The sequence below is a fragment of the Trachurus japonicus genome, chromosome 8 (genome assembly GCF_045865225.1).
Source record: "Trachurus japonicus isolate A0001 chromosome 8, Traja_1.0".
Lineage (NCBI taxonomy): Eukaryota > Metazoa > Chordata > Actinopteri > Carangiformes > Carangidae > Trachurus > Trachurus japonicus.
The window spans coordinates 32,234,432-32,257,713 of record NC_140914.1 but is presented as its reverse complement, the minus strand read 5'-3'; the positions used below and the strand labels follow the sequence as shown (position 1 = coordinate 32,257,713).

General features: G+C 40.4%; 2 protein-coding genes across 2 annotated transcripts in view; both read right to left on the bottom strand.

Moving 5' to 3' along the window:
• Window positions 1-3,073, bottom strand: part of LOC146983776 (serine/threonine-protein phosphatase 4 catalytic subunit B) — a 9,546-nt gene extending 6,473 nt beyond the window's left edge. The window contains exons 1-4 of the mRNA XM_085785222.1: window positions 2,950-3,073; window positions 1,981-2,247; window positions 1,659-1,710; window positions 1,521-1,571 (exon numbers count right to left, since the gene is read on the bottom strand). Coding sequence (XP_085641348.1) covers window positions 1,521-1,571; window positions 1,659-1,710; window positions 1,981-2,090 — 213 coding nt within the window. The 5' untranslated portion in view covers window positions 2,091-2,247; window positions 2,950-3,073. The remainder of the gene's footprint in view (window positions 1-1,520; window positions 1,572-1,658; window positions 1,711-1,980; window positions 2,248-2,949) is intronic.
• A 495-nt stretch (window positions 3,074-3,568) lies between these two features.
• On the bottom strand, window positions 3,569-23,127 carry cln3 (CLN3 lysosomal/endosomal transmembrane protein, battenin). Its single transcript, XM_085785320.1, has 15 exons — window positions 23,058-23,127; window positions 22,840-22,876; window positions 21,546-21,642; window positions 21,335-21,418; window positions 20,926-21,005; window positions 19,209-19,294; window positions 16,296-16,368; window positions 15,253-15,396; window positions 12,617-12,750; window positions 9,376-9,431; window positions 9,110-9,178; window positions 8,941-8,996; window positions 8,743-8,836; window positions 6,649-6,789; window positions 3,569-5,534 (listed from the first exon to the last, which is right to left on the bottom strand). The coding sequence occupies exons 1-15, from the start codon at window positions 23,125-23,127 to the stop codon at window positions 5,418-5,420; spliced, it is 1,338 nt and encodes a 445-aa protein (XP_085641446.1). The 3' UTR covers window positions 3,569-5,417.
• Window positions 23,128-23,282: the final 155 nt, after the last annotated feature.

Below are 23,282 nucleotides of genomic sequence, written 5' to 3'. Positions count from 1 at the left end.
TCATCAAGCATTAGTTTGCCAGGATATGATATATGATATCAGCTGGGTTTTAATAAGGTACTACTGATCACTGAGGGGGAAATATTCTTAAGGAGCCATGTGTAAATCTCACTACGGTTACTACAGATGCATTATTGCAAGTTCCATGTCCAAGTCCTTTTAGGACTTTTCAAAGTCTGACCCGTTGTGAGCTTTTCTTGCCTTTATTATTAAAGGGCAGTAAGTGAGAGACAGGAAATGACGGGTGGGGGCCGACATTCAGCTGAGGTCTCTGTGGTGAGGACGCTCTACAGGACAAGACCCTGAAGCACCCACAATGTAAGCTTTCTTTCGTTTTTTTAAAAATAACAAATCATGTTGGGGCAATAAAAACATTTTGTAATATTGCCAGGTAGAGTCTGGAGGTTTTCGCTCAAAAATAAACACTAGAAACAAATGAAATTAAATCCGTCTTAATCATCACCTATGGGCACCACGTGTGGTGCTGGCTGTGCCTTCAAGCCCCTCCCCCCGCCTGTATTTCGCTCTCTTGCTTCGTTTTGTTGAGTACGGTGACACTTCTTGGTGCAGAGTTGTGTTTTCTCTCCAGCCAATCACAGAACTCAGGTGAAGTTTGGTGCAGCATGAGGAGGAGGGCTGCTAGCCCCGCTATCTCCACCGGAAGTCAGCGCTAACTTCCAGACTCTACCTTTAAACCAACTAACCTCCAGACTCTACCTTTAAACGAACTAATCTCCAGACTTTACCTTTAAATGACAAAGTGAGAGGCCATAATTCTGTTGCACTGAACAAGCATCAACAAAAACCATGTGACTTCTGAGGCGTCGTTTAGCTCAGTTGGAAGAGCAGGTGACACACACACAGAGGCTCTAGTCCTCGCCGACGAGGGCGGCCTTTTGCTGTATGTCATTCCCCCTCTCTCTGCCTCGACTGTGTGATCCAATAAAAGGCAAAAAGCCCAAATATATTTTTAAAAAGCCCAAATATAAGCCCAAATATATTTTTAAAAAGCCCAAATATATATATTTTTTTAAAAGAAAGAGAAAAAAAATTGTGACTGCTATCTGGCTACATAAACTCTGTAATTGTTTGGCTCACTCATCAACAATGGATGTGTCGAGTGGTAAGACGCTACCTTCTAGTTTTGCTTTATTCTCAACCACTGTTTTTATCTTCTACTGGAGTTAGCATGCTAGCCAGTAGCCAGCTAGTGTCAGCCCAGGCAGCCGGTCTGGTCATTAAACGCTCCTGTTGCTTCCAGTCTGCCCTGCAGACTATTCTAATCTCTTGTATTGTAAACAAGATTACCAAACCTCTTGGCGCGACTGGTAAGTAAACAGAGGTTGATGCCAATGTTGACTCAGTAGCCATATGAAAACCATACAGCTCTTTTTAACACTATGACGACATAAAAAAAAAATACTTGTAAAACTTAGCACAAGACTTATAACCAACTAATTCAAGGATTTAACACAGGGGATGTTGCATTGAGCAGTTTGTGACAGGAAACAGACACTTACTCTAAAAAGTTCTTTCAAGTCATAGAACTGACCGTGTATATCCCCGCACACCTGAGAGAAAAATGAGGAGAATCATAATTACTACACTCATTTAAATTCACACTTTGAGCATAAACACTGAGAGAAAATGTTTCTTACTGTGACAGGAGAGTCTACTCTCTGGACATTGCTTTCTTCAACCAAAATCTCTCTGAAAACACAGAAATATCAAAACATTAATTCATGTTCTACTGTTGCTTTACAGATCTTCCATTAATGTAACCAAGATATTCACAAATAACTACTATGACTGCAAGATGCATTTTAAATGTGGGTTTTAAAGCTACATATGTGAACAGATAGCTCTACCGTGAAACAAAAGTCCCTGTGACAGTCAATTGTGTGTGTGTATAGATGTATAAATAGCATCACAGGCATTTGATTTAGTGGGTCTGTATTTTAGGTCAGTGTGATCGATTACCTGGCTTTGGCACACAGGGCTTTGACTTCGTTTTCTTTAATGAGCTCACAGCGTCTGAGCTGCTCTATCTGTCGGTCCAGGTCACTGATGTCCCCCATTGTCACACACATAGGGAGGGCTGCTCACACACAATGGTCACACACTCCTCTTCCCACACACAGAGGTCACTAAACTTCAGCTGGCTCGGTCTCCTCCGGTCACAGCAGCGCTTCCTCCTTCCCCACAGGGCTCTTCAGCAAATGTAGGTCAGACGAGCAGAACAAGGACCTGTAACAGAGAAACACAGTTAACAACGATGTGATGATTCAACTGCAGACCGGAATAATAAAAAACCAAAACAACGCAACAACACTCACATAACCAGGAATCGTGTTTGGCTAACGTCACTCGCTGTTTAACTTGGATTTGAGTTTCCTCGAGCCCGTTCGTGTGTGAACGATTAGTATCGTTCAATAAAAATCTACATGAAACTCGTTACTTTTTATTCAATAATCCACAAGACAGAGTAGTGGACCAGATAACACTGACGCTATTCGTCCAGGAATGCGGGGCCTATGGGCGGACCGGGGCTAGCAGCGAGCTAACCGTTAGCACCTTAGCTTAGCTTACATCACCGCTAACGACGTCAGCGAACCCCGGACTCTTTGATAACTTCACCACCCATTTTGTGTGGGAAACTGCCCTCAATGTTAACGCCAATGTTCCCCCGCTGATACCGAACAGTAACCCACCGATAACTCGGCAATTACACGAAGTAATGTATGTAAGTTACTTGGTAAAAGACTGTGTTAGCTGGCGCACCGTAGCGCCCGGAGCACCTGGCTATCTCGGGCAGGCGGCACTGGTTAGCGCTGCTCGGCTAACTTCGTGAGCAGGCTAAGCTAATGCTAATGCTAATGCTAACGAGGTATCGCTAAACGACTGATACAACCGCCGTTAAATCGGCAATTTGGAAATAAGATTAATTACCGTCGGGTGAGCGATGTCTGAACTTCGAGAAGAAGCACACATCAGTATGTTCATTCCGTGGATTGGGTGTTTTTTCGCCGTCCACCGGCCCCTCTTCTTGCCCCGGTCTCTGCCGGTTCACTCTGCAGCCGTGCTCATGAACACCGCCGCCTCGACTGTCACTTCCGGTGTGGGGAGCGCGCATTGCACGGCGAAATGGGAACGCTTTACATAAAAGATAAATGGTAAACTAGGAATATCTTTTTATATTCTTGTTTTCAAATTAGGGTGGAAGGTGAAATACAAATTTATATTATAATTCTTATAACTTATTGGTAAATTGTCAAATTTCTAAATGTTTCTTTTAAAAAATACAATTTTGTGGTTTTCCAGGTTCTCTTGCATGTTTTGATTTTCTCTATTTTATCTTATAAACCGAATATTTTAGGGTTTTGAGCTGTTGGTAAAACAAATAAAGTAATTTGCCAATGATTAAGGTAATTAAAATTGAAAAATGTCACTGCTTATACACGTAATTTCAAATAAACAGGAGCAACGATCACATTCAAGTACTCCACCACTGGATATCTTTGAAATAAATACCTAATTATAAAATGTACTTAAAACCATTCATTTTTATTTATGATACAATAACCCGTTTTAATTTAAACCAAAAATGCAATTACAGTTTTATTGTAGTTCAATCAACAGTGAACTTCAAAATATTCGCAAACACCTGTTTTCACATGTACAAGCTGTTACAAAGTTAAGATAATTGAAGAGCAGCAGTATCATATAAAACGTTGTATAGTTAAAAATGTCAGTAGGAATGTGCACATTCAAAAAAAACAGGGCATGTACATGTTTAGCTTAATAATGATCATGATAATTAGTACTATGTGTAAAATCACAAATTAAAACAAGCTGATTTACATTCCTTTGACAAAGCAGGAAACATATTTGGAGCAAAAAATAAGTTCAGTAAAAAGTGCAAACGAAAGACAAAGTAACATGACAGATCTACCTGAAGTATTCCTTGTGTGTCTTTTGTTATGGAACCTTTTTAATGACATCATATGCAGTAAGTTTAAAATAAATTGCATTTGCAACCTTTGATTGTCCAGTTTTCAAGATGGTTACAGTCTATGAAATATTGAAATATTAAGCCACATGGTAAAAACTTTGGTAGAAACAGTTTAAGACTTTCCTGGGCATTAAAGTCATGACCTGTTGTATTTCATTTCAACTGACTGCCATAGAACCGCGTTTAATACGTAACCATCGTTTTTAATCGCAGCAGTGACTAAAAGGCAAAACAAAGGCAAAAACACAAGTCAGTTAAACAATCATAAAACATGCCCACATTTGGTTAAACACCCTCACAAGTGGTGCAAAAGATAAAATAAAATAAAACTATAATGAAGCTCTGAAAGAGTAACATGGGTTAACACACCGACTCAAGTTGAATACTTATAAAAGGTTGGGCTGAATGATTCATTAAGATAATCGTATCACACTGCAGTATGAGTCATGATTTCAGTTGGAAAGCTTGTGTGTCATTCTCACTGTGATAGGAATTAAAAAATGATGATGATGATAAGATTTTTGTTGAGTCTTGTATCAAACACACATGTTGCCTCATGTCTGGAGAATTAGTTTGACGCCTGTGGCATCTCTGTCGCCCCACAGTGTTTCATTTATGCCGTTTTGTGGCAAATTCATCTAAAAACTGCCAGAAAGCAGCTCTTGGGCTGTCGTCTTGTGTTCGCTCAGTTCAGATCTACATGTTGCTGTCAGCTACAGGAAGCTACAAGCTTTAGGACGGGACAAAGATGCAGCAGGAGGCAATTTGAAGATGAGATGCTTCATGTCCCGTTATTCAAAAACACTTTTGTGCAGGAAATACTATTAGGTCATAATATACTGTAGATATATAAAATATGTCATCTTTGTGTCATATGTTGTGTTTCTATTATTCATCCATGTACTTCTTCATTGTACCTTTTAACATGAAACCACTGGAGACTTTGTCTTGTAAAGCAGCGACAGCCGTCACCTGCGTTCTTTCCTTAACCTTGTGTAATTAGTATTTCTCAGCAGGCGACTCGCTGTCAGTGTAGTTTGTGCGAACCAGCAAACCTTCAGTGTGTGTAAACCCTTTCATAGTCGTACCAAATGAAAGTATGAGGCTGGAAATGAGCATATTATGGGATGTTATCGTGCCTTTCCTATTGTATGGCGAGCCACTGGCACCTACTCAAAAGATGATTCAACATGCCTTTAAAAAAGCAGCATTACTGTAGTTGATCATTTGGAGTTGGTAAAAAGGACAAGCACATCTCTCTGGTTCCAGTCAGTGGAGTCAACGTTACGTAGGAGTAGACGCTGCTGTTTCATTTCCGATAAGAAAGAAAGAAAAAAAAACATCCCTTAAATGGAACGCGCCCACATCTCTCTTAATCATCCTGCTGGTCAGTGTGTGGGAGGGGTCACAGGGAACAGAAATATCTGTGGACGAAGAAGGCCACGAGTCCGGCCAGAGCGATGCCCAGACTGTCCCCCACACTGGCAGCGGCCATGGCAAACTCCCTGTGTCGGTCCTCAGTCTGGGGGAGGGAAGACAGAGAGAGAGAGGTCAGGGACAGATACCCAGACACCTGCTGTAGACTTGGCCTGGCAGCAGCCACATTAACATACACACACACTTCCTGTTTCACTCCATTAGTCACACAAACAACACACAACACGATAAATGAACGAAGGGATCATAATGCCTGACGAGGTGTCCAGTTATCAGGGTTCGACCTCGAACGGCATGATCCTGTTTATACCATGGTCACTTACCAGATAAATAGATATTAAATAACATTTTTATACTTCAATATTTGTTTGTTTTTTTCAGTTAACATCATGAGTTTTTCACAAGCCACAGCTGAGCTATTTAATATCTCTCATCTGCAGGCGAAAAAAAGGAAACCGGCTGTGGCCACAGTGAGTTGATCAGTGAAGGGAAGTGAGGTGACTCCAACTCCACAACACAACGCTCTGGTGGACAAGTTGTGACCTGCACTTTCACCACGCTATGAGATAATAACACAACGTTACCACACAGAGTTGTTTTAGAGGGAAATGCAGAGACTGTTGATGAAAAACTGCCCCCGACAGAAATGCACATGAGCAGCTTTGCATGAATTTCCCTCTAAAACAACTCTGTGTGGTAACGTTGTGTTATTATCTCATAGCGTGGTGAAAGTGCAGCTCACAACTTGTCCACCAGAGCGTTGTGGAGTTGTTGGATTGTGTATTTGATGAGTTTGATGAGGGAAACCAAGAAATCCCATAATGAGCCTCTGTAGCGTAGCTCTGAGCAGCTCACGGCTCTGCTCCGCCGTTCTAAAAATAGCTTGCACCAGCAGTTAAAGGTAACGAACCTACTGCTATGACTATAGGGATTATGGCAATGGGCCAGTTTGCCAAAATGTTGAACTATCCCTTTAAGACTGCTAGTCAAACCCACATTAATGATACATGAGGGGAAATTTGGGGTTAGGGGACGAAGCTACAGCTGCACAGCCTCCCCACATAATAATCTGTAGGATACTGTAAATAAACCTCATTTGGCGCATTTTTAAATACTGCCCCTGTAATTACAATAAAAGTTGGTTTAAAACACAACAAGAACAGGATGTAGGTTAACAACTGGTTAACTGTGAGCCTGACCTCCTTGCTGATGAAGTAGAAGGTGTTGACGTACGCCGCTCCACCCAGCAGACCCTCGTAGAGGACAATAACAAACACCAGCCAGGCACTGGGCAGGAACTGGAAACGCACGGCCAGCAGCAGCAGCACTAGATTCACCACCTGTGGAGGTCAGAGAGGAGGACAGGTGAAAAAACAGCCTGGCCAGCAGCACTTTACCTTTCATACAAGAAGGACTAAGGTGAGAACAGATGAGTCAGTGGTCACAGGTTAAAGGTCACCAGCGATGGGACTCCTTCACAAAATAAGCTGTTCAATTAAGGTAAAAATCCTGCGTATTTCCTCTTTAAAGCTTTTATCTTTGCCACTTAGGCCCCGTTCAGAGCTGCATCTTCAGTGGTTAGCTCCAAGAACATCAGTTCACCTCTCGTATTAAAATGCGTCTTTCCATCTACATCTCAAGTGACAGATGGAACTTCCCCGATTAGCCAAGAAATTGAAACAGGTGACTGGTTTTATTGTTCATGGCTTAAAAAAACACTGAGCAGTCACAGTATTAAAACCTGTGATAATGTTAGTGAATCAGTGAGCATCTATATCAAAATAAGGTTTTATCCATTTGAGTTTGTTCTGACCTGTGCCAGCCCAGGACTAACTACACTGTGACAGTAGAGTGGGTGGTCTTTCATACACAACTATAAATAAATATTGTGTTGACAGAGTTACAAGAATGAGGCCACACCACGTCTGAATGTGAGAGGTCAGATCTACGGTGTGTTCACAGCTGTCCACTGGATCACTCCAGACAGATGTTCACAGGAAGGTGTTGACAGCCAGAATACTCTGATAACGGCTCTGGCTTCTTTATTAGAAACAAGGGCAGATGTATTCAAAATAAGAGGGAGATACAGAAATGGAAATCACCCCGCTGGACCCACTGAAAAGTGACCTGCAATAATTATTAACTCACATAGTGAGAACAAATTCAACAGAAACAGCTGGAGTAACATCTAGAGGATTCATGTTTAAAGGTATTTCAACAGGTCAAAGAGACTGAGTGAGGGATAATCTGTCAAATATAATCCTCCTGAATGAAACCCAGTCATTTTGAGAGAGATACCCCTTTATCCTACTAGGAAGGGGCTACAGTCACTATTTGACAAGTGGAAATGTACATTTTATGGGGTGTACTGGCCCTTTAATGGCCACTGTCTTTTGTTAATGTAGAAACTGGGGCTGATCATCAGAATGTCAGAACTTGTCTTGTGACTTGTCCATTTTCATTTTAGTAAACATCTGTACTCCTGTGAGATTATTCTTTAATTCCAATAACAACCACACAAATACATTCATATATATATACTGACTGTAGGTAATGCACCTTGCAACATCTAACCTAGACCAACCTCAGAAAAGTCATTTCAAGTTAAAGGTCCAGTGTGTAACAATTGGCAAGGTTTATTGGCAAAATCTGAATACCGGTATACTACCCATGAATATATTTGTATAAGTGTACAATCGCTATAACATAAAATTGGTTTGTTTTTCATAGCCTTATAATTATCCTTTTATATATACATAAAACAAGGGTCTTGCTTTATAGAGTGTCGCCATCTTACGCCATCTTATGTTTGTACAGCAGCCCGAATGGAAAATCCATAAAAATATAAAAAGGTTTAGATCTTCACCTCATCGCTCCATGCTCCTAAAATACTTTTGTTTTTGTCCTCTGAGGCCACCGTCACTTTGCCGACAGGAGCGGTGAGTTAGAGGGGGCGAGTGAGCGTTGAAGAAGTCTAGAATCTAAATACTAGATGTCACTGTTTCCCCCCGTTACAACACTGGAACTTTGAAGGAAATCACAGCACTCGCACCAGCGTACGCCAAGGTGCCAGAAAACACAGACAGTGTAAAAAAAAAGGGAGAAGTATCTGCACACTTGGATAATGCAAGTTTCAGGCACTTGACACACTGGACCTTTAAACTGTAATTTAGATGCTGCATGTGGAAGTTGAAGAAGAAATTGAATATTATAAATATGCAAATTCTAAAAAAAAAATGTAATCCAGAAAAATATATTTATGATGATTTGATGAAATGATGTTTATTCCTCACCTGTAGCAGAGAGAGAGTCCACAGCTTCCTGATCTTCACACAGCACAGAGAGGAGCGAGACACCAACACACCGACCTGGTACAGCGTCTGGTACCTGAACACACACCAGTAACATCTGAGTGGGACACCAGTCTGCCTCTTTAGACCATTTAAATACAGTAACTCCTTTAAAATAACCTTCCAGTGAAGTTAACTGACCAGCGATACTGCTCTGCATGGGACAGGGAGAAGTTGGGGAAATACAGGAGCTCCATCTGGGGGGGAGGAAACATGATCTGCATTAGATCAGGTTCAAAGTGATCACGTTGGATGGTTTGAAATATTTCTGAGGAGGTTTTAACAACATGCAGTAAGATCAGTAACTTACCAAGCCCTGGTTGATGAAGTACTCAGCAAAGTAAACCAGCCCCAGAGGAAACACGAACTTCAGTAACCCCTGAGAGAGGAAGAAACACACAGATACTCTGACTTGTTTTTACTATCATTTCTTCTTTACTTTTGTCTTTCTTTATATTTAATTAGTCGTAATTTTTGTACTTATTTAATTGTCCCTCCTTCCTGTTCTTTGCACTAAGTCAAATTCCTTGTAGGTGTGATAGCTACTGGAGATAAAAGGAGGAGGAGGTGACTTACTCTGATGACATGCAGTTTCTCTGTGAAGGTCAGAGGTCCAGTGATCCGGTTGTCTGCTGCATTCGGGGGGGTGGGGGGGACATGGCCTGAGCCGTTATTCAACAGCAACATTTTTAAAATGACACTTCATTGCTCTGAAATAGCAAATTAAACGATTTGGCTTTTCTCCACAGTCAACTTGTCCTGTACAGGAGGCAGCTGGTTGTTTCTGTCACAAGAGAACTCTTCTCCCTGGACAGGTGGGCAATGAATTATATCCAAAATGAACATGCTGGGTTGTGTTTTAACAATATTAGCATGTCCACTCTTTGTTTGTTTAACAGCTGATAACCTGGTCACAGGACCAGAGGTTTAACTCAAGAGGGTTGGACATTGTCTTACTTAATCATGGGAGAGTTAAGTCAAACGTGCAACACACCAATGGCCGCGCCAGCTCCCGTTCCCTTTAAAGGTCAGCTGTGTTTGCATCTTGGGAAGTTGTTATCATAATTGCCAGATAGCAAGAACGAGTGTTTCACCCTGAAGACATTCTGGCTGTGCAGGTTGTGTGTGTATAGGGAAAGAATATATAGATATAATAATATAATAATGCAGGGCTCCAGACTAACTTCTTCTTACTAGGAGCACAGTGGTCCAGTGTGTAAAATGAGAGGAACAGTGACATAGCATTACGATTCTATTATTTATCTATTAAATAATTATATTGTTTATGTATGAATGTGAAACTCTTGAAACGTGCTCTCTGGTTGGCTGGATTTTCCATTCTGTACAAATATGGCGGCGCAAGATGGCGACACTCTCTAAAGGTGCGTTCACACACTGGACCTTTTATTTTTGTCGCTGTTGCTCGTGTCGCTCCAAACAAATCGCTCTGTCACTCAGCTTTGCTCTTCCAGACCAGTAGAGTTGTATTACGTTTCCATGGCTTCAGTAGTTGTCATAGTGAAGCATAAATTACGGCAGCCAATCAGCGCTGAGCGACAAGCGACTGGCCGCCAGAGACTTGGGATTTCTAATCTCGACTGAGTGATTCCGTTTGCATTGACTTAATATGTAAACTTGTTGCCAGCAACAAAAATAAATGTGTGAATGCACCTTAAGCAAGACCCTTGCTAAATGTATATATATAAAAGAAGCATTATAAGGTTATGAAAAGCAAACTGGTTTTATTTAGCGATTATACACTTACCGTATACAAATAAATTGGTAGTATATTCAGATTTTGCTAATAAACCTTGACAAATAATACACACTGGACCTTTAAAATGTTAGGTGCGCAAACAGAAGATTCTGGGGTGAACACCGCAAATCAACTTGCAGAGCAGCAAATATTCACATTTCCTTTTCATTCATGAGTCTCACACACATTGGCCTGCTGCCTGTAATGACAGAGTCGCCTCTTTCACATTTCTAAAGTGTTAAAAAAAGAAAAAGAAAATCCTGGTTGTACATGTGCAACTAGATGAAAGATTTACTTGCACTGTCCCCATTTAGGGTCCACAGTCTGCAGTCTGGAGCCCTGATACTGTAATATGGTTTTGTCTGTCAGCCTTCTTGCACCAAGATTGATTTTACTCAACTGGAAGCAAAAAACAAATCTTATGACTGAATGGAGCTGGAGAAAATAAGATTCTCATTCAAAAATTTGGAAGGAAAGTTCTGTAGAATCTGGCCGCAATTTATTGACCATTTTAACCACAACACGTAGTCTGATGGAGATTTAAAGGTGCTCTTAACAAAAGTTTGTTTGTTTGTGTATTTTTTCTGTTTGTTTTATATTTAATATTTGTTTTATGTTTATATGTGTTTGTGTGTATAAATATATATATACAGTATATATCTTTTAAATGAATCCCATTTACCAATTTTTAAGATACCTAATTTAACTATAATTAGGTATGGTTGTAGTTCTACGTGTAAACTTAATATACTAATACTAAATATTGTCTTTGTATTATTATCTGCTATTTGTTGTGTTCAAAATATGTGAAAAAGCAATGATAAGAGTTGAAATTTGTGCATTATTTGACATTATTTATTTTATTGTGTTCTGTAAGTGTCTTTGAGCATTATAAATAAAATGTATTATTATTATTATATAAAATTTAAAAAGAAAAGATAAAATAATAGATACACCTAATGCAGTTCAGCAGCCCCAGGCACTATCCTCCATTTCCTCTCTATAGCAATGCAATGCAAAAAAAACCATAATGAAGATTAATTGCAGGACTGTTGTATTAAACTACATTAGTTTCATCTGAACGATCCTGACAGATAACATATGTCTGAACGATAACATCCTCCAAACCAAACCAAGATAAAACAGCTGCAGCCACTTTTGTTATCTGAGCTCTAATGACACACGCTCTCATTATCGACCCACTAGATAACCATCTTCTAAATAAACGAGCTGCGCAGATGCTGTTGTTAAAAAAAAACAAAACCCGTGGTGTTAGATTACTCTTCACACCAACCAACAAAACAAGTCGTTGCTTTTCGTTAAAGGGATAGTAGCATTTTTTGTGGGGTTGTATGATCTACAAATAGCCCCTAAGTACTTTAATTGCAGTAGAAGACTCTCTGCACTCCTCCCGTTAGCAACGCCAGCCCATAATAGCCCTGCCCAGAGATTTACAACATACAGTGTTGTGAACAGACCCAAAGAAACGGCCTATTTTCGTGGCCTAAAAGAGATTTTACCTGAAAAAAAAATACACAGCTCCATTGTTCGCTATAATATAATTTTTTCCAGCCCTTCAAAGTTCAGGAAAAACACAGTTTTTATTTGGACCTAACCAACTCACGTATCCCTCCGCCCAGGGTTAGCGCCCGCCGATCAGCAGTTGGTTAGGTCCAAATAAAAACTGTGTTTTTCCTGCACTTTGAAGGGCTGGAAAAAATTATATTATAGTGAACAATGGAACTGTGTATTTTTTTTTCAGGTAAAACCTCTTTTAGGCCGTGAAAATAGGCCGTTTCTTTGGGTCTGTTCACAACACTGTATGTTGTAAATCTCTGGTCAGGGCTATTATGGGCTGGCGTTGCTAACAGGAGGAGTGCAGAGAGTCTTCTACTGCAATTAAAATACTTAGGGGCTATTTGGAGATCATACAACCCCACTTTAAAAAAAATAGTACTATCCCTTTAAATGATCCTGCTTCCACTGGATTTGGCCAGACTGATGTTTTCTATTTGAACATACATGTATATAAACTCTATGATGTGAGTGTGTGACGTGTACCTGGGGTCGACTTCTCCTCTCCGTCTGACTCGTCCACCAGCTGCTGCCTGTCCTCTGAGCCCACGGCTGCGTACTCGGCCCCCCTGCTGCTCCACTGAGGTAATGAAGGTGGACGAACCAGCAGGATGAAATAGCTGGTGGAGGAGGACGACATTATTATTATTATTATTAGTTTATTTAGGGGACATTGTGCAATGACATTAATCATTTACAGAAAATGAGAAGATGGTTGCACCAGATTTAGCTCACAGCTCATTTCCATCTGCAGTCCCAACATGTAACATATAACAAACAGACAAGAAACGCAGACCACAAACTACTATACAAGAGTGATACACAAATAGACAGTAAACAACACATAGACAATACAAAAAAAAAAACAGTTTCCACATCTAAAAAGACCAGATCAGATGCAACACACCTGAGAGAGGTGTACCCTATCTATCCTATATGATCAATGGAGAGAAAAGCTAAGTCTTACAAGATACAGAATATATATATAAAACATTTTAGAATTCCATAGTTCATATTCCATAAGGTTTAAGATCATTTCATGGATTGGGTGCATTGAGAAATACTAAGATACATTTTTTTAAAAAGAGAAACTGAGTCGGAGTCAGTAAAGAGAAAAAAGGAACCAGAAAGAATTCACCATCGTCTGTAACGATGGTGTAATGATGAGTGATAAAGCTGGCTGGTCCAGATTGAAATATCTGTTCAACCAGTTGCTGTGAAATCTGCTCCAGATGTGAAGCACTGACTCTTCATCCAGCACCATCGTCACATCAGATGCTGTGGTTTCTGACTGACGACCAACTACACCTTTACACAGCTACTCCACACTTCACACCAGCAGCACCAGCGCCTTGTTTTTCATGTTGTTCAACACTCTCAACTACGATGGTGTAGAAGATAAACATTATAATAACTGTGAAAATCTGTATGTCAGCAATCTGGCTATGACATGTTGTGTTACTGTTGTAGGGGGCTGCACGTTTATGTCTAACAATAAGCTGCTAGGAACCAGGGGGTGATGTGACCCTGCAGAGCTGCTAGGATAATAAAGAAGTTGCATGTGTTGTTAAAGGGATAGCTCAACATTTTGGTAAATTGGCTCATTGCCATAATCCCTATAGTCATAGCAGCAGGTTCGTTACCTTTAACTGCTGGTGCAAGCTGTTTTTAGAACGGCGGAGCAGAGCCGTGAGCTGCTCAGAGCTACGCTACGGAGGCTCATTATGGGATTTCTTGGTTTCCCTCATCAAACTCATCAAATACACAATCCAACAACTCCACAACGCTCTGGTGGACAAGTTGTGAGCTGCACATTCACCACGCTATGAGATAATAACACAACGTTACCACACAGAGTTGTTTTAGAGGCAAATTCATGCAAAACCGCTGATGCGCGTTTCTGTCGGGGACAGTTTTTCATCAACAGTCTCTGTATTTCCCTCTAAAACAACTCTGTGTGGTAACGTTGTGTTATTATCTCATGGCGTGGTGAATGTGCAGCTCACAACTTGTCCACCAGAGCGTTGTGGAGTTGGAGTCACCTCACTTCCCTTCACTAATCAGCTATTAGAGTCGCTGTGGCCACAGCCGGTTTCCTTTTTATCGCCTGCAGATGAGAGATATTAAATAGCTCAGCTGTGGCTTGTGAAAAACTCATGATGTTAACTGTAAAAACAAAACAAATATTGAAGTATAAAAATGTTATTTAATATCTATTTATCTGGTAAGTGACCATGGTATAAACGGGATCATGCCGTTCGAGGTCTGACCCTGATAACTGGACACCTCGTCAGACATTATGATCCCTTCGTTCATTTATCGTGTTGTGTGTTGTTTGTGTGACTAATGGAGTGAAACAGGAAGTGTGTGTGTATGTTAATGTGGCTGCTGCCAGTTGTGACCTGCACATTCACCACACTATGAGATAATAACACAACGTTACCAGACAGAGTTGTTTTAGAGGGAAATTCATGCAAAACCGCTGATGTGCGTTCCCATTGCGGGCAGTTTTTCAGCAGCAGTCTCTGCATTTCCCTCTAAAACAACTCTGTGTGGTAACGTTGTGTTATTATCTCATAGTGTGGTGAATGTGCAGCTCACAACTTGTCCACCAGAGCGTTGTGGAGTTGTTGGATTGTGTATTTGATGAGGGAAACCAAGAAATCCCATAATGAGCCTCTGTAGCGTAGCTCTGAGCAGCTCACGGCTCTGCTCCGCCGTTCTAAGAATAGGTAACAAACCTACTCGGTCAATTTGCCAAAATGTTGATCTATCCCTTTAACACTTGACTCCCATACTCCTTCCTTGAAAACCCAACATACAGGGCCTTATTTTGTATTCATAGCCCTTGAATTGTTCCACATTTTGTCACGTTACAACCACAAACTTAAATGTATTTTATTGAGATTTTATGTGACAGACCAACACAAAGTGATACATGGTGTCTAAGATTATGTACGAATAAAAATCTGAAAGGTGTGGCGCCGTCAGCCGTCATACAGTGCAGTGAAAAACTATTTGCCCCCTTCCTGATTTCTTACTTTTTTTGCATATTCATCATCAAACAAATCTGGATATTAGACAATCCTAACACACAGTTGGTTACACTCTCTGTCTCTCACCTGATCACCATGGCGAATGGGACCACCAGCATGATGAGCAGTGTGACCTGTGGCGACAGGCCCACCTGGGTGAGGCCTGAGTACAGGAAGGCCCCAGCAACACCAGCGCCCCCGGTGCCCGAGCCCCAACCCCCCAGCACATCCCTGCAGGAACAAAACCCGTGTTCACAGACTTCATCCTGTACAAACCAACCAGTCATTTCAAACATGTGAGGAGCACACGCAGCTTTTTTGGATATCACTGCTGACAGGTTTCTGATTGTGATTCATGTTCACAAGAGAGAGAGGGATAATCAAATCATCTTTCAAGGACTTGAAATGTCAGATAGAGTCGGTTACTGTGAAGTATCATTTACTGGCACATTTCTAAAGTCAAGCATGTGGAGCTTTCTTCTCATGTTCCCATTACAGACCTGACAGAGTTTTTATCTGGTTTGATTTCTCTGTGAAGCACTTGGTCACTAAAACTCTGCTGTATAAATAAACTTCTGTTCATTATCATCATTATTTCTGACATGGAAAGAACCAAATGGAGGAAAAGTTTGAAATAATAACCAGAAAAACTCTGACAGCAAGACAAAGTTAGAAGTCATAATCATAATTATGATTTCTGTTATTTAAACTATTGACATGTTTTCCTGGCACAAAACATTGTCAAAACAAATAAATAAAATACAGAAATGAATAATTACATGCAAAATAAATTAATTTTGGTAATAAAAAATGACATTTCTCTTTATATACATATTACTGCTTTTTTGGTATTTGTGTATTTCTGTGTCCATGTTGTTTCCTTCTGTCTGGTTCACCCAGCTAACACCCACCACTTTAGACTGATGTTAATCCCCATACAGACACAGACGTTATGTAATAAATCAATAAACAGAAATAGTTTTTTCATTACCATTCAGTTACCATTTTGGAATACAGACTGGTTTGCAGGGTTTGGACCCACCAGTCTCTTCACAGACTGTGTTACACTTTTCTTTTCTTTTCTTCTTTTCAAAACTGTCAGTAAGAATGAAAAAGGTTGAAGCGTTCACCTGCTGAAGAAGACGGTGAGGGAGAGGAAGGACAGTTCTCCCAGTCCAGCACTGAAGCTGGCAAAGATCACTCCTACAAACAGAGACAGAGACAGTCTGAGTGAGAGGAGCGGGGACAGACAGGACAGGACAGGAGAGGAGGCATTTCATCTTTAGTTGGCTAAAAACTGAGAATCTGTCATCAGAACTCAGTCACCTTTTCCTCAGAGCTGTCATTCTAAAAGTTCTTTTAGCTTTCTGGACTGTGACCTCTGACCTCTGACGTCCTAAAGAAGACAAGGACCTCAGTGCTGTACATCACATGTACTGTTGGAGGCTCCAAGAAAAGCTTCTGTTTATTGATAATTACAGATGGAAATACAACTGTCAAACATGATGGACGCAGACGAGAACACATGACTGTAAATCTGCACTCAGATCACACCCAGGAGGAAACACTGACAGCAGCTGGTTCTGGGTATGTCCTGCACTAAGGGATTTTCATACCATTAGATTTGGTTTATTTACACATAAAACATTAGATCTGCGCTGTATGAAGCAGGTCTTCAACGTTCTTCAGGCCAAGACCCCAAACTGATGGAGAGATGGAGCAGGGAGCCCGTGCTGTATATAGCCTACTGTATGTTGTATAACATGTGTTTTATATTAAACTGGGCCTAGTGCCATAATTAAACATTGCTGGGGGTCAGTGCCACTGCCATTTATAAACAGACCTTGTTAAAGGGATAGTTCAACATTTTATATGGGCAAATTGGCCCATTGCCATAATGCAGAGACTGCTTGCTGAAAAACTGCCCCCGACTGGAACGAGCATCAGCGGCTTTGCATTAATTTCCCTCTAAAACAACTCTGTGTGGTAACGTTGTGTTATTATCTCATAGCGTGGTGAATGTGCAGGTCACAACTTGTCCACCAGAGCGTTGTGGAGTTGTTGGATTGTGTATTTGATGAGTTTGATGAGGGAAACCAAGAAATCCCATAATGAGCCTCCGTAGCGTAGCTCTGAGCAGCTCACGGCTCTGCTCCGCCGTTCTAAAAACAGCTTGCACCGACAATTAAAGGTAACGAACCTACTGCTATGACTATAGGGATTATGGTGATGGGCCAATGTGCCAAAAATGTTGAACTATCCCTTTAACTGATACCAATGCAAATAGCAACAATGTCTGTCAATTGCGTGATAATCACACAGACAAACTACTCAAATTGATGGGTTTTTTTTTTTTAAATATAAATGTGGAAATGAAAAACAGAAAATGTAAATGGTCTAATCAACCAGTAATAATTCTGCGGGGCCTCAGAGCTCTGAGCGATGGGGTGACCAGCTCACACTCAGCCCCCTCCACAGCTGTCTACCCCGGCTCACAAACATCTGGCCACAGCGCTGCCACCTCACTGCACTCACTCACTGGCACAGTGGAGAAGACGAGGCAGATGTGACTCCGTTAAGCTCCACCACAGCTGATCAGTCAGACTGTTGTGGCTTCGTGTTGCCACAGAGGCTGCTCTGATTTCTGATGGTAAGATATTATACAGTGTAGTATAGTTACTGTTGCTCACTGGCTGTTGTAGATGCACAGTGTGTTCAGTGACAGGGAAAAGTCCTGCCCTGGACTTGGTTTTCTTTTTTTGAACATAAGAATAAAAGTTATACAATGTCAGAAAACAAACAAACAACGACAAAATAAAGAATGTGTTGGAGTGGGGACAAAGGGAAGCACAAAGCCCCTTCCTCACAATATCATATCAAATAAAAATAAAAAAGGAGATGTGTTTTGTTTCAGTGGATTAAAGACAATCCCCCACCAGTTACACCGTGGTACAGGGACATTTTCAAGGTTTTTCCTATGGAACACATTAGTGCCTCATTAAAGGGCAATGACGACTTGTTTTATAGTGTCTGGCAACCTTTCCTGAATTATCTTCCTGGTGACCTTGTTGAGCTGCTTCAGAAAGGGCGACCATACTTTGCCTTCATCAATAAGTCATAGAAAACTTTCATTTCCGTTCTCCTCTTTTTCCCAATACACCGTAGTCCCCATGTCAATTTTTGTATGTTGTATGATGTGCAATTCATGTATGTGAATTAGTGTATTTCTGTTTTGCAGTTTGGCTGTGTCTGTGTCTGTTGTTTTTGTAAAATCAATAAAATATATTACCAAAAAAATAAAAAATAAAAATAAAAAGATACCAAATCCAAACTGCACTATATGCTAAAGTTTAGCATATAGTTTAGCAGTTAAACTCTCTAAAACCTGAGTTTACTTTGGCCTGAAGAAATCTTTATAGTACTGATTGTTTACAGATCATACAGTATTGTTCTTAGTCTAAGAAGCTTAAGCTCTGTTTTCAGCATCTAGAAGAAGACACAGTAAAACATATTACAATGTCACAGTTAAAATGAGAATCATTTTCTTGCTGAATTATTTCAAATTGTTCTTAATAGTGTCATATATACAGATACCTTTGCATTTGTACACTGGAACTAAATGATGTTGACCTTTTACTTTCAAATTTCATATAAATCACTCATCTACTAAAATCGTTTTGATGTGAATTATTTTTAAATACTTCTCCAATACATCTGATTCATTTAGTGAGTTCATCATAAAGCATGTAATAAGCAACACAGAGGTAAATACACTTATTTGAACTCTTTCTTGCTGATCAAGTGATAAAGTTTGGTGATAACTACGTACTTCCAGCAGCCGCTGGTGATAAGACTGAAATAGTATCAGGTTTCTGAGGAGCGGCTGCTCTTCTCCAGATAACGCGGCAGGAAATGAAACCGAGGCCGAGCATCTCGAGCTGCAGCTAATCTGAGTCGCTTTAACCACTAATTGTGATAACGGCTAGGAATAAAATTGAAATTAATGATTGCTGTGTGCATTACAAAAAGTGCTGTCTTTTTACCCAGAATGCTGATCCAGACGGCCGTCGATAAGGACACCAGCAGGAAACTCGTGGCTGCCATGAGGACACAGAACACCACTCGAAAACTAGAATTAAAGACAGAAATCAGACACAAAATTTATACATTGCAAAACATAGTGCAATGTTTAGGTAGAGCAAATATATCAAACCATATTCAGGGGAGAGCACGGACAGTTGCATTTCTCAGTGTGTCTTTATCTGGACCTCTGATGTTCATGACTTAGTTAACATTCACAATTTTTATTTGAGTAGAAGAGTTCAGATGTTGCAATGGACGGGGACAGCTGCAACTTATTGAAAATACATGAGATTTCACTTTGTTAGAGTGTTTCTATTTATTTCACTATTAGGAAAACACAATAAAAGTACAGTATAATTTGTTTATGAGGTAACTGAGTGGGATTAGTTTAAAATGGAACATAGAACCTACCATGAGTCATGAAAGGTGTCATTTATTCATTCAGTTGCTTATGATTAAATATAATTATGTAATAATAGAAACTTTATGTCCATGTCTCCTCTTATAACGGTACAAGATTTCTCTCGCCATGTTAAAAATGATTGTCTGAATATTTACACTGACGTTTCTGATAATCAATGAGCCTGTGTCACTGTAAATAATGATGAAATAAAAGCCGACAGCATGGACGAATGAAGGCCACGAGCAGAGCTTCTGTCAATTAAACTCAACCCTAACCCTGCGCATTTTTCAGAGTAAAAGCCCATCAGGAAAATGAAGGATGCAAACATCTGAAAAAACACTGAGGAACAAGGGGAAACTACTTGTTAATGAATGACTAAAGCCGTCCATCAAGTCCTGCTGCTAGGATGGACAGAAAAGGAACCGTCTGCTCTCTGGTCAACCAGTGTTTAAAGGGACTACGAGGAGTTTCTGAAAGCAAAGTGTTTTCACACTACATTCAAATTCTTGGACCGGCGCAAGACGGACGAAAGTGAAAACTAATCAAGAATGAAAGTCGGACGTCGGAAGACGATCAGATACCGTCGTAGTTCTGACCATAATACCAACTAGCGATCTGGTGGCGTTATTCCCATGACTCGCCGGGCAGCGTCTGGGAAACTAGGAAATGCTGGGCGAGTCGACCACTAAATAATAATATCAAAATAACTATAAAGACAAAACGATATATTTATTGAAAATGGACCATTAACAAGTGTTGGTAATGTAGATTCATCCACATTAATATGAGACTCTTTTAAAACCAAATACAAACTCCTCGGGGTCTCTTTAAATTAACAGCAGGGACATTGTGCTGTGAAAAAGTATTTGCTCCCTTTATGATTTCTTTTTTTTTTGCCGATTTAAATGTTTAAGATCAACAAACAAATGCTAATACAATAATATATAAAACATAGCTCTATGTGGAAAAAGTAATTGCCCCCCCTGGTTTAATCATAAACCATATGTTTTGGAAAGCTGAGTTCAACTCCAAGTGAGCGAGGCTCACAGATCTCAAAAAGCAACACATCGTGTCACCATCTAAAGAAACTGAAGAACAGATGAAAAAGTCGTTAACATCCGGAAAGCTTGACAAAGACAGTTTCTAAATCTTTGGGACCACGGTTGTTCAGTCCAGGAAGGGGGCCGATACCATTTCACAGCACTGTAAGTTGTTCCCAATAAATACACACCATAATCACAGCCCAGGACTTTCATTAATGATCGTGGTCTTACCCATAAGGCAGTTGGTGGATTACAAAGGGAGCAAAGAGCTTGATGACGAGTGTTGGCAGGATGTCAGCCAACAGCACGGCCTGAGAGAGAGACAGAGAGAGAGACAGAGAGAGGTGCTGCAGTCAGTCTGTATAGTCCGCTCCACTTGCTTTGTATTCTTTTGTGTAAATAATAAAAACACCAGTTCACCTCATAACACAACAGGTTAGCGCAGCGCTGAGAGCTGCAGGGAATTCCCTTTTATTTCTAAATTTCCTGCCATTCGACTCTCAGTACCTGTTGAGTCATTCTTTCTCTTTTTCACCTTCGTGTCTCTTTTCACAACACTTAACCAAGAGACAACACTGTGTTGCAGTTGTGTTGTGAATCTCTACTTACTATATATACTGTATATATATATATACTATACCGCAGTAGAGACGGGGTTGCAGTCATAGCGGCTGCTGTTGCTGCTGTTGCTGCTCTGGATGTCCACCGGCACCGTGGCTGGTGTCTAGAATGAGATATCAAGGAGATATCAGTCCAAAATCAATAATCTGCTTTACATATTTACAGATTTTATAGTTTAGAATGTGTATCTGCTGCTTATGCATCAATAAAATGTAATTTTTCCGTCTTACAGGCGTTGTAGCATTTTCTGACTCTTGTTTTTTGAGGATGTCATGGGCAGCACTCAGCATGACCACATAGGCAAAGTTGTTGCATAATCCCAGGAACCTGGAGAATTGGTCAACAGACGAGACAGATCAATCAGACACACACAGATCAATACGTGTCAAACCACCTCACAAGAGGTTTTTAGTCGTAGCAAACTGCAAAAGAACTGCAGATTTCAAATAAACATTTCAGAAAGTAGCCTAATGTTTTCTTTACAAAGTAATGTTTTGAGTATCTGTGTATATTTATTCTATCTGGTTGATGACTCTTTTAACCATAAATGCACTGCAGACAAGCTACAGATGTAATGATTAAGCAACTGCAGACTATGCACAACAACATCAGTTTTAAGTGTCTCACAATGTTCATGTTGCATCTCATTTGTTGTTTTTGAATGGTTATAGTATGTATGTACCATATAGTTTAGATGTCATCAGAAGGTACTGTTTATTCCTCTGATTGCACCACTTAACTTCATGTGACCAATGAACAGAAACCGTTTTCTTTTCTTTCTTTTTTTAAAAATATTATGTTGCTAAATATTTATTTGCTATTAACTTTTTACTGATGGTGAGAAAATTGTGCCTCATGGTGTAAATTCACTTGATGCAGATCAGTTTTCTTTTATTAATTAATTCTATTTGCAGTATGAGGCTGTAACCGTCTGCGCCCACATACTGCGACCTGTGTTCAATAGATTAACAATTAACTATTTATTATCAGCGCCCTCAGTAAATAACACAGATATTAGAAACAGCAGTTGTTGAGTTATTATTTTAAATACAGCAGAGCTTCCTGCTTCCACTTTCTGACTGAGAGCACGTGAGTCTGGTCAAAGATAACTTGTGGGGAGAGACGTCCCACTCTGCCACATAACATACAAGCTGAGGGAGACATGTTGTTTCTAATTACTTACTTACTTATGAACTAATATCTAATGATTATAAATAGGATACACACACTGTTTTGTTGTTATTGTTGTTGTTTTTTTGCATCTTTGAACACGACCTTTTGATGGAAACCCGCAGTATGCTATGAAATGTATTCTATCTACAGCGGTGTGATTTCAATGTCAGATTGGGCTACAGAGTAGGATAGGAAGCTGTGGGCGTCATGAGTCTGATCTTTAGTTTCACAAGCAGCATTCCTGATGTTTTATACATATTAAAATGCATTTTAATGACAGTGAATGTATAGGTATAGGTTCTGACAACTAAGTTAAACTTTAGACAGTTTAAAACAGTGAGGAGGACTCACCAGAACCCAGCCCAGTTGCGCCGCTGCGTGCAACGACCTGCAGAGAGAAGATGGACAACGTCTCAACAACACAACAGTAACACACAGATATACATACTGACAGTATATATGTATAGTATATATGTCAGTATATATATATACAGTATCTATGGCAGTAACAGTGGTACTACTGGGACACGCATCGGTCCAGACGGAGCTCAGTCGGAGCTCAGACCCACCGTCGGTGTCGGTGTCGGTGTCGGGGCGGGGGGGTGCGGGGTCTGCGTTGACGCTGGCTGTCGGCTCCATGGTCACTACCGAGCCGAGCCGAACCGGACCGAGCCGAGCTACAGTCACCGGGCTACAGGCTGCTACAGCTAACAGACATGGTGGAGCAGCTGCTACGACACACAGCTGCACTTTCAATAACTTCGCCTCTTTGCTTTTCCGTAACGTAAAGCTAC

Excerpts from the sequence above, each read along its gene's own strand:
- cln3 (XM_085785320.1), bottom strand. The coding sequence starts at position 23,127 with ATGGAGCCGACAGCCAGCGTCAACGCAGACCCCGCACCCCCCCGCCCC. Across the intron at positions 16,369-19,208 it reads CGTCTGGATCAGCATTCTGG|GAGTGATCTTTGCCAGCTTC; the intron begins GTAAAAAGACAG and ends CTCTGTTTGTAG. Across the intron at positions 5,535-6,648 it reads TCTACTTCATCAGCAAGGAG|ACTGAGGACCGACACAGGGA; the intron begins GTCAGGCTCACA and ends TCCCTCCCCCAG.